Genomic DNA, 11,224 nt, shown 5'->3' on the forward strand with positions numbered 1-11,224 from the left:
ACCACTGCAGGGAGAAAATTTGTCGTGCTGAGGCTCAACTGGAGATGAAGCTGGCCACACTTGAACGGGACAATAAAAAGAGGGGTATTAAACGCATTAATGACATAAGATGGTGGAGAAATAACATTGTCCTCTTACAGGATGAGAACAGTCACCTCATAAACAAGGACATGGACATGGCAGAGATGTTTAATGCTTCCTTTACCTCTGTCCTCAATGCCAATGATGGATTAAGGGGTCCCAGGGCCCTGAGTTGGAGGACAGTGGCTGTGAGAATGATCAACTCCCAGTTCCCTGTAAATCTGTAAGGCCCAATGGAATTCATCTGAGAATACTCAAAAGAGCTGGCTGATGTCATTGTGATGTCTCTCCTTTTTGGACAGTCTTGGGAATCCAGATAGATCCCAGTTGACTGGAAGCTGGCTGATGTCCCAGTTTTCCAGAAGAGCAAGAAGGATGAATTTGGAAACTCCAGGCCTAACAGTCTCATTTCAGTAACTGGCAAAATTATGGAGAATACTGTTCTGGGAGGTATTGAAAAACACCTGAAGGACAATGCAGTCATTGGTCACAGCCAACACAGGTTCATGACAAGAAAGTTCTGCTTGTCAAAAGTAACCTAATTTTACGACAGAGTAGCCCACTCACTTGATCAGGAGAAGCCAGTTGATGCAATCCTTTTGGATTTCAGTGAAGGTTTCAATACTGCCTCTCACAGGATCCTTCTGGACAAAATGTCCAGCACATAGCTGGGTAAACACATCAAGCAATGGGTGAGCAACACATCAAGCAATGGCTGATGGGCACAAGGAGTTGCAGTGAATAGGGGGGCATCAGGCTGGTGACCTGTCTCTAGTAGAGTTCCACAGGGCTCCTCCGTAGGCCCGGTGCTCTTAAACACAGTATCATGGAATGGTTTAGGTTTGAATGGACTTTTAAGATCATCTAGTTCCAACCTCCCTGCAATGTGCAGGTACTTGTTCCACTGGATCAGGCTGTTCAGAGCCCAGTTCAACCTGGCCTTGAACACTTGCAGGGATAGAGATCTTCAACTTCTCTGGTCAACCTGTGCCAGTGCTTCACCACCCCCACTGTAAAGAATTTCTTCCCAACAGGTGACCTAAACATACCTTCTTTAAGTTTAAAACCACTGCTCCTTGTCCTGCCACTCTGTGCCCATACAAAAAGTCCCTCTCCCTCATTTTTATAAGGTCCCTTCAGGTAGTTGAAGGCCATAAAGGGGTCTCCCTGAAATATCCTCTTATCCATGCTGAAAACCCCTGCTCTCTCAGCCTTTCTTCACAGGACAGGTGCTCTATCTAAGCTTCTTCAAGGCCATCTTCTGGACTCACTCCAACAGGTCCATGTCTTTCTTATACTGGGGACCCCACACCTGGACACGACACTCCAGGTAGGGTCTCATGAGGGAAGAGTAGAGGGGGAGAACCACTTCCCTCACTCTGTGAGCCACATTTCTTTTGATGCAACAAAGGATGCAGTTGGCTTTCTGGGCTGGAATTGCACATTACTGGCTTACCTTCTCAAAAGACTTGGAAGAAGGACTTGAAGGGATACTAAGTTTGCAGATGATACAAAAGTGGGAGGAGCTGTTGACTCCCTCAAAGGCAAAGAGGCCCTACAGAAAAACTTAGAAAAATAGGACGACTCGGTCATCACCAAAGGTATGAAGTTTAACAAAGCCAACCGCCAAATCCTGTGCCTGGGATGGGGCAACCCTGGATGTACATACAGACTGGGGAATGAGATACTGGAAAACAGTGCCATGGAAAGGGACCTGGAGCTCCTGGTCAGCGGAAGGCTGAATATGAGTCAGCAGTGCCCTGGCAGCCACGAGAGCCAAGCGTGGCCTGGGGGGCATCAGACACAGCATGGCCAGCCAGGCAAGGGATGGGATTGTCCGGCTCTGCCCTGCACTGGAGCTACCTCACCTCGAGTGCTGGGGGCAGTTCTGGGTGCCGCAATAAAAGAGAGATAAAGCTACTGGAGAGTGTCCAAAGGAGGGCCACAAAGATGGTGGAAGGCCTAAACCGGAAGTACCAAGGAGCAGCTGAGGTAATTTTGCTTGTTCAGCCTGGAGAAGGCAAGACTGAGGGAAGACCTCACTGCAGTCTACAACTTTCTTATGAGGTAAAGAGGATAGACAGACACTGTCACTGTGTCTCTTTCATGTGGTGACCAACAACTGGACCCAAAGGGATGACCTGAAGCTCTGTCACAATAGTTTTAGGTTGGATATCAGGAAAAGAGTCTTTACCCAGAGGTTTGCTGGGCACTGGAATGGGCTCCTCAGGGAAGTGGTCATGCCACCAAGCCTGAGAGAGGTCTCTGGTACCTCGTGTGGTTCTTGTGGTGCCCTGTGGAGTGGAAGGAGTTGGACTCAATGATCCTTTTGAGTGACTTCCAGCTCAGGATATTCTGTGATTCTATGACTTGATACCTTGGGATCCTGTTTCCTTGCGAGGTAAAACACAGAGATGCCTAAGAAGCTTCTCAGTTCAAAACTCCACAGTCACTAACTAGTCCTCTACAGCCCCACAACATGAACACAAAAGGAATCAATTTATCAAATGTTCACAACTGCAAACACCGTAACTTCCACTAAGAGGCCTATGTTTTGTATGATGGGCAACACACATTTCCACACAACAGTTAGTTTCTACATGGATCAATCATGGTATTGCAAAATCTAAGACTGACACTCTCACAACTGAGTCACTATGTGCATTATAAATGAAATTCAATCCATTTAACAAAGCAGATACCTACCACCACCACTACGATCCAGAAGAATGTATACAGAACCATAACACAATCAATAAAAGTTCTATCAGTTATACAGTATCCCAAAATATCTTATTTCACAAAAGACATCTACCTATACCCATGCATTAAAATAGGTATTAAAAATCTTCCTCTCTATTCACCTATTCATCCTATGTCAAATTTAACTTGCAGTTCTCATAAAAACTAGCTCCAGTTTCAAGTCCATTAGTTACACTGCCATTTACAAATACATTAAACATATCTTGCATGGAAATTTGAAAAATTTAGAATTCTTTCTGAAAGGACAGCAAGCGTCCAAACTATGAAAAACAGTAACTACCAGAGGTGAATGTCTGCATCACTTACACCAGACCAAGTCCCTTCACCACCTTTCCCTGAGCGAAGATACATCTCACATAATCAGGAATTGTCTTAAACAGATTTGTATTTAGACATTTTGTATGTCAGAGAAAAATAATAAAAAAAGTAATTTATAAAATCTGTATCAGGGAATATAAAGTATTGGAAAACACTACTTAAATGCAAGTAATAAATCCTGTCTGAAGACAGTCATGGAAATAAAGAGACAAAGCAATTTTCTCTGGCAACAGTAGTCCACAAAATTCTAAAAAAATGCCATTGACCTAAACCAGAACACAGTATGGCCCTCCCAACAAAGTATCTGTTCACAGAAATTACCTGCTAAAAAGTTTACAGTTTAACATGTTTCAAAAATAACTTAGTTTGTATTTATTAAGTCTGAGATTGTACTAAAAAACCCCACAGAAATTAGACACCCTGCTCTCATCAAAATTCAGTAAAAGCTGGATATCTAATTCATTTAGGCCTTTATGAAAGTTTCCTTAAAGTCAAAGCAAAAATCTACAAAAAAAAACCCCAAAACCAACAGGTTCAAAAGTGGCCAAGTTCCATGCAGACAGTATTGGTATTATTTTGGCTAAATTGGTGCCTGCAATGCAAAAAGCAGTATGAAGCCAACTCCCTGCCAAAAGCCAGTGTTGACCTATTTCTTTGCACTGCTTTTTAATGAGTAGTGCCTGTTAGAATTAAAAAGCAAGGAAGAAGGAGAGGCAAGAAAAAACGTAAATGTTTCCAGCAAATTACAAGACTACAGTGAAATAAAAAAAAAAAAATTAAAATACTATCTTATTGCTCTAAATTATGAGGCTCTTGGCCCTGATTCTTGAACACATTACATGTTGTTCAATTGTTTTTCAAGTGTCCAATCTTACAATTTCCTCAAAATGCTCACTGGAGTAGTATTATGCACATGACTTCAAATAGGATGGCTTTTTTTCCTAAACTGTAATCCTTTACCACCTCTTAGATCTATTTACATAAACATGACCAATTTTCTTTTGTGAACTGCCCCAGATGAACTACTGGCAATTGAATTAGTTGTGGTGAATCACATGGTTCTTCCTGTGGTCTCAGAGAATTTCTCCACCTCTGCTGGACACAACCAGAGCTAAGACAGGGAAATAAAAAAGGCATTTATTGTATGTCAGAGTAACTTCAGCCAGATCCAAATAAAAACAGTCACAAAAGCAAGAGCTGAAGATTAAGGGAGACTTAGGATCTCTGCTCAACTACTGCTAGTTCAAACAGCTTAGGACAGTTCATATCTGCACTGTGAACAACTTGAAATAACAGTCTCTAAGCATAAATGTTTCTCCACTATCATTTTATATACACTTAGAAAGTTTTGTAGATGTAACTAATTCACTGTACAATACGGTCTTCATCAATTCAATGTTTTTATTACACACATTTTGGTGTAAACCTGCTACAAACCCACAGGTAACAAAAGCAGGGATTTTTTTCACATGAGGAAGTATTAGCAGATCCCAAACGAAAACATAGCAGGTGAAAAATAATTTGCATTACTTTGGAATTCAAGACCAGCTGTACACCCAAAAAGATCCAGGGATTACAGACTGCTTTGACGGGGCACACACCAAGTCTAAGAACAGATGGAGCAGTAAGTATTTATAATTCTTCTAGCTAGTTCCCTTCACCATCCAATATAACTTCTGCCTTTCCTCTCAACCTAAATTAAGCCTCAGCCAGGATGTTTTGGCCACATCTCCTGCCTTGGATATGCAGTGGAAAGTAATGAAAATATACGGCTTAGAGCTTATGAAATAGAGATTCACACACTGTAACTTTGTCTTCACAAGAGAAATAGTTACAATCTACTTCTCCCCACATATTTCCAACTGCAGTTATGATTCACAGCTGGCTTTGAAAAGATAAACACTATAGGCTACAGGACTTATCTTTAATATACTACCATAGAAAACATGGAATTATACTGTCAGTGATCTGTATTACTGCATAATCTGCTAACTATAATCAAATTAATATGCTCAAAGTAGAAGAACTGATTAGTAATGATAGCTCATCACTAAATAACTCATCACACTTAGAAGCAAATCAGTGTTTTGTATTGCACAACTTCACAGGACACTCTGCATTACCTTTTACCATGATTTAATTACATTAAATTCAATCAATAAACAAAAAATCAGAGAGAAGACTCAAATCTTCAACTAACATATACCAGAGTTATTAGTTCATGTAAGAGAAGCCAAACACACTAACAGCTGAGATCCTGCCTTTGCATGCTCATGTATGCCATGTCAGCGTAACTTGGAAACCTTCTGCAAGGGAATCTGTAGTTTAAAATACAAACCACAGAACCAAGAATGCTGAACCTTAATTACTTATCCAGACACCTAGGCCGGAAGAAAAAAACACTCCTTTAGCTACATGTCTAGCTCTCTGCCAGAAACTGTTGCAGGCATCCCCACAGAGCTCGCAAAACAGGTGGAATGCTTACACCAGAAAATTCATTGTGGAGTCATGTAGTGTAAGAGACAGTTTACTTTAGGATGATAGTCAGTATTCCTCACCTTGAAATATTCTTGTACAAATTCTTACTCCTACTGCATAGATATTTCAGCTTTACGCAAAGTTCAACTTTTCCCAACTGCTCTAGCTTATAGCCTACCTTCTCAGGAAAAACTAAGTATCAGCAGCAAAAAATGACTTGTTAGCAGCTGGGAGCTGAAAGTACTCCAGACTGTCAAAAGGCATAATCATAAATCGGAGTGCACACAAGTAAGGCTAAGCTATGCTGCCAGACTTTACTGTGAAGACACTACAGCATAGACATATGATCCCTTCAGATAGATAGCTTTGCTGCAAAAGACAGCAGCCTTTAGGTAAAAAACAGAGCAGATAGCTACAGTCCAAAGTTTAATTGTCATCAGACAATGTCCAAGATCAATCCCACGTTTGCTACATATTTAGATTCCACTGTAAATTTCAAGCAAAGAAAACAGATACAGGACACAACTGAATGGTCATGGATTAAGTTTTCGTACTGTGGGATCTTCTTCAGGTATTAACCACAGTTATTGAACATCGTCTTCTCATTTATTTCTAAATAAAAAGCTGTAGGAGATGCAGGCAGAAGAAAAAGGAATGCACTGTATTCCTGACAGGCCTTGGCTTTACTTAAACAGGGAAGAAGAGGAGGAAGAAGGGAGAAAATTGTTTTAAATACAAGTTACTTGTATTTAAAAAATATATTTTCTGTAAAAACAAACTTATCATTTTAACATTTTCTCCAATGTCCCACCTAGGTGTTCAAACTCTGAAGTGACAAATAGGAAATACTCTCTGCCAACTGGAGACAAACAGGAAAATGTTAACGCCTAATAAGTAATGACTTTGTACAGTCATTACAAAGAAAACAATTTTCAGTGTTGGTCTTCTCATTCTACTGTGCTTAGAAACTATCAAAGCTGTGTTTAAGAAAGCTTGACTTCCTTCCCTTGTTCATCCTTCCTTCTTTATTTTATCTTGGAAATAAGACATGAGGTTTTCTATAATGCAAATTTTATGACAAGTGATCTTTATGCCATAAGGTTGTATTCACTATTCCAGTAGAGAATAAAAAAAAAATCCCCAACCTAATCTGATAAAGTCCAAAAGTGATGGAGGTCCAGGAAACACCTATTACACACAGAGAATTCTGACAGAAGCAGGAAAGACACAGAAATGTAACAGACATTTTGATGAGTAATTTGCAAAAATATTCTAAATAATACAAAGAATGAGGAGTTTCCTTCTGAAAAGGATCACTTGTAGTTCACAGCAATATTACTCATCAGGACGACAAAAAACAGAGGTAAAGTGTAGACAGTTTTTAATTTGCTACTATGCACATTTTGACCTTAACTTCAAAAGTCCAACTATAACTATAAGAGAGAGAAAAATGAGAAAAATATATATGGAGATAGTAATTTCAAACACACCTTTGTCACGAATATATGAAATATAGGTATGTGAGCTGAAGGACTTTTTCTCCTGTCAATATTCAAGCCTCAGGTGCTGGTGAAAGCACTTTTCAAACTTGACAAGAAACGTTCATAAACTACTTCAGAAACGAACAAAAGATCTAAGACTGCTTTGAACACAGTCTTTTTGGCACATGTTCCATGCAACGCCACAGAAATAATGTTTTTAATGAAGATTTACTCTCACCTCTGGCAAGTCCACAAACGCTGTACGATCCACTCTAAATTTTAGAAGCTCACTATCCATACAGTCTTTTTGCTTTCTATTACTGATCTATACATAGAGACATAAAAATCTGCCTTGAGGCAAGCGTGTCCTTCTGACACACTACATTTTTTCCTTAGAATCACAAAAGGACAAAAGAAACAAAGTCAGAGACAGTAATAGGGCAATTAGGTTCCCAAAGAGAAAGTGTGCCCGTATTTGCACAACAATGGTAACTTGCACAGAGGAGACTGCCCCACCCCGAACAAGTAACTGGTACACTACCAAAGGAATTAAATACTGGTACAGTGTTTATCGTCTGGGTCTTAGGGTCTATGGTTAAAAACACTTAACACTTCAGAAAGTTAAAGCAAAACAGGAGAGAATGCAAATGGAACAATGCCGTGTCACAGACCCCAGATCAATTCTTCAACGAAAGCATGCAGAACACTTACAGCGGAAAAAAACCCGACCAAACAAAAAACCGAAAAACCAACAACTTTTCATCTTCAATTCTTCAGCTGGCTATTTACTTGCATATTCATATTCACATAAATTTCCGTAAAACTACATCCTACAAAGAGCAGCGTTAGCCTAACATTCGGTAAGTCCGAATATCAAACATATGAATCAGATATCAAGAAAAAACAAATTCCGTACGATGTAGGTAATCTGCAGACACTTTTACAATCCCTTTACTTGACCATAACGCACGCTCAGGGAAAAAAATAAAACAAAAAACGACCCAAGCCAATCGTTAAACTGTAAGTTCAGATCGAGTCTAAAAGAGCTGTAACTTTTCCAGCCGTGCGCAGTTTGTAGTTCCACCATTATAAATTTAAGAGGGGAGGAGACAACGTAAGAAACTCCATTTCTGCACCGTGAACACAAGAAGAACCGCGGCGGAGGACCCGCGACCCGGGAGCTGCGGGGGGCGGCGGGGCAGGGCGGCCGCTCCCTCCCTCCGCGGCAGCACCGCTGCTCTGCCCTCGGGCGCTCGGGCCCTGCAGGACGGGCGGCGCGCAGGCCTCGGCGCCGGGCCGCCCGCCGCCTCCCCCGCGAAGGCGCCGGGGCGGGCGCGCACAACCAGCAGGGCCCTGTTTTCCCCCCTCCAGCCTTTCTGGAAAGTTTTCTCCCCGGCCGACAGGCTGTAAAACGTCCCTGCCTGGAAATGCGGCCCCGCTGCTGCCTGCCCCCGCCCCTCCATGAAGCAGCGGGTGCGCTGGTGACGGCGCTGCCCGCGCACGGCCCCGTACCTCGGCCGCAGGCAGGCAGGCAGGCGGGCGGGCGGCCGGGCGAGCAGCCGGGTCATGCCTCAGGGCTGGGCTGGGCCCGTCTCCCCGCCTCTCCTTCCCTCCGCCACCATGTCACGCCGACCAAACATGTCTGTGCGCCTGTGTGTGGCGGCGGTGACTTCCTGATCCGCCGCCGCTTGCACAGGCGGAGGGACGAGAAAGGCCACCCACCCTCCTATCCTCCCCCCGCCGCCGCTGCCTCACGCCGCTGCCTCACGCCTCTGCCCCGCAGCGGCCCGGGAACGGGCTCCGCTGCCCTCCGGCCCCGCCCGGCAGCAGGCTGCAGCAGCGCTCTGCCGCCCACCCCCGCCTTCGGCTGGGCACAGAACTTTTCCAGGTGCCAAACACCGCCGTCCCCTCTCCCGAAATAGGGGCCGGCGAGCCGCAGCTACCTGAGCATCCGCGCGCGTCTGCATCCTCGCTCCCGCCTGGCCGGGTTACAAAAAATAAATTTCCGCGCACACCGGAAATAAAACGCTTTTTTGCTTGGCAGGCGATTCCAAAATTGTAAGCGCATGTTTTGTGCTACTCTGCTTGGAGGTGGGGAGGAGGAGGGGGGCGAATTTCTGCAGGGAAAACGGGAGGGGTACGACGACGTGCAAGCTATTTTGGGAAGTAAACCGCGACACCTTTACAGCAGGAGTGACTGCACAGTTAAAAACAAGAGACCGAAAAGCAACAGGAGCCGCAGCCCTGTTGGGCTAAAGTCCCAGCCCCCGCTTCTTCCCCCTCCCCGGTGTGTGCAATGTTTGTGACAGGCAGGCAGCGATGATCCGGATCATGGCCTCCCTGGCTCTGCCGGGGAATGCCGCTACTCTCCTCGCAGGCGAGACCGCTCCCCCATGCACCATGTTCCTCCCTCCCCATGCCTCCCCACTTCCCCTTGCTCGGCTGGGTCTGCGCCAGCGTGTGCCACGGCAGAGAAACAGCCCCACCGCACCGCGCTCTGCTGCCTCCGGACACCCTGAACTTCACCCTGCGACCCCCGGCAGCTGCAGAGGATCCTCCCCCGGCCCGTCCGTGTGGGCTGTCGCTCCCCAAAGATCTATTTTTCCCGTGGCCGCTTCGCCCGCAGTCCGTGACACACTCGCTGGGCGGCAAGACCGAGAGTGCCGCTGACTCACGAGTCAGCCACGGGCGACTCCGTGGGGGTTCTGTCGCTCCCACTCCGGCGATCCGCATCGTGATTATTCCAGAATAATACCGGATCAAAACTTTCTTCTCTCCACCCACTGGGGGATATAAATATTCGGGAGGGTCGGGCGCCAGGGAAGGTGGGGAAAGGAAGCAGGTGGCACGGCGACGGCTGGGACCGGCGGGGCCGTGCCCGGGAAAGGGGAGCGATGGGGAGAGGGAAGGTGGGCACGGTGCGAGCCGGCACAGCCGGTGACAATAAAGGACCGTGCCGGGCACGGGGAGCTGACGGGGTTGGACCGAGTTGCAAGTTGTATTTACCTTCCGCCCGGGCGGAGCGCCGTGCTAACTGTCGCTCCTCTCCCCCCTCAGTGAGTCACCCGAGTCCAGAAGCGGAGCGAGGGACTAGATTACGAACATGACTTCATTGATGACAGCCATTCCCTCCTCTTCCTAAACTCCTGCCCCTCCTCCGGCCCCCCCTTCACGGACACCACTGCTCAGACAGCGCTATTGCCATTGGTCCGCCGGGCAGGGAGTGCCCGCCCCCTTGCGTAGAACGGGCGGTTCTATTGGCCTGGGGGGCTGTCGCTCATCCTGGAGGAAGGGGGGCGGAGGTGTGCAAGCGCGCGCGGGGCGGGGTGCGCTGTGCTCCGCGGCGCCGTGCGCAGGGCGAGCGCTGCGCTCCCGCGCTGGCCGTGCAGCGGCGGCGGCTTGCGCTCCCATCGGGTGCCGCCGCCGCGCTCCCGCGCCCCTCCCAGCTCGCCTCTGCGGCGCGGAGAGAGGGGCAGGACCTCTTTCCCTACGAAGGCGGCAGCAGGGCGCGGGCGGCACCCGCGGGAGTAGTTTGGGGAAGAGGTGAAGAAGGTGCTGGAACTGCGCTGTGCTTCTGCCCCACTGGAGGAGCGGGGAGGAGCCTGCCTGAGCCTCAGTGGCATCAGCTGTGTCTGGCTGTTGGGAGTGAGAAGTGCGTGTGTGTGTGTCTGTGTGTGTGTGCCCAGGGCGGGTGTCTCCCGCCCCTTAAAAAAAAAAAAATAAATAAGTGTGTGAGGGAGAAAACTTACGCCCCGTCCCCTCTCTCCGGTCGTAGAGGGTGCTGTCGTGGACGAGAGCAGGCTGCTGAGAGCATTCCAGCGGAACCGGCCTGTCAGGCAGGCTCCGGCAGCGGCGCCGAGGCTGCCCGCAGCCCCTCGCGGTGCACGGCCGGGGCGGCTGCTGAGGCAGCGGCGGATAGAACGAGCCCGGGTGAAGAGCCGCGGTGGACCTCTTTTTTTCTGCGGGATTGAGAGGGAAAATAGCGCAGTTGTGTTTGGTCTGTCTTGCTTGCTTCCGTTTGAGTAGGTTTTTTAAAGTTGGTTTGGAAGGACGCTTTTCAGTTCCGTATCCTAGTGCCGGTTTTTTTTGGTGGTTTTTTGTTT

At 46.8% G+C, this 11,224-nt stretch overlaps 2 protein-coding genes across 7 annotated transcripts in view; one reads left to right on the top strand and one right to left on the bottom strand.

The window, feature by feature from the left end:
• SMARCA2 (SWI/SNF related, matrix associated, actin dependent regulator of chromatin, subfamily a, member 2) overlaps positions 1-10,280 on the bottom strand; it is a 118,143-nt gene extending 107,863 nt beyond the window's left edge. For 2 of the 6 annotated variants that reach the window (XM_038125061.1, XM_038125056.1), the window contains exon 1: positions 10,128-10,280. The gene's annotated coding sequence lies outside the window, so the exon portion shown is untranslated. Of the gene's footprint in view, positions 1-8,633; positions 8,934-9,064; positions 9,199-9,796; positions 10,096-10,127 lie in introns of those variants that run through there. The other 4 variants (XM_038125062.1, XM_038125060.1, XM_038125059.1 and 1 more) reach the window with 4 other exon arrangements.
• LOC119696069 lies at positions 10,016-11,224 on the top strand. The gene is made up of 3 exons (XM_038125586.1): positions 10,016-10,099; positions 10,244-10,773; positions 10,897-11,224. The coding sequence occupies exons 1-3, from the start codon at positions 10,016-10,018 to the stop codon at positions 11,090-11,092; spliced, it is 810 nt and encodes a 269-aa protein (XP_037981514.1). The 3' UTR covers positions 11,093-11,224.

Source organism: Motacilla alba, chromosome Z (genome assembly GCF_015832195.1).
Source record: "Motacilla alba alba isolate MOTALB_02 chromosome Z, Motacilla_alba_V1.0_pri, whole genome shotgun sequence".
NCBI classification, from domain to species: domain Eukaryota; kingdom Metazoa; phylum Chordata; class Aves; order Passeriformes; family Motacillidae; genus Motacilla; species Motacilla alba.

Bases quoted from the DNA above. Each gene is read 5' to 3' on its own strand.
- LOC119696069 (XM_038125586.1), top strand. From the start codon at position 10,016: ATGGGGAGAGGGAAGGTGGGCACGGTGCGAGCCGGCACAGCCGGTGAC. The intron at 10,100-10,243 runs GTTGGACCGAGT...CATTGATGACAG, and splicing joins GGGCACGGGGAGCTGACGGG to CCATTCCCTCCTCTTCCTAA. The intron at 10,774-10,896 runs GTGCGTGTGTGT...CTCCGGTCGTAG, and splicing joins CTGGCTGTTGGGAGTGAGAA to AGGGTGCTGTCGTGGACGAG.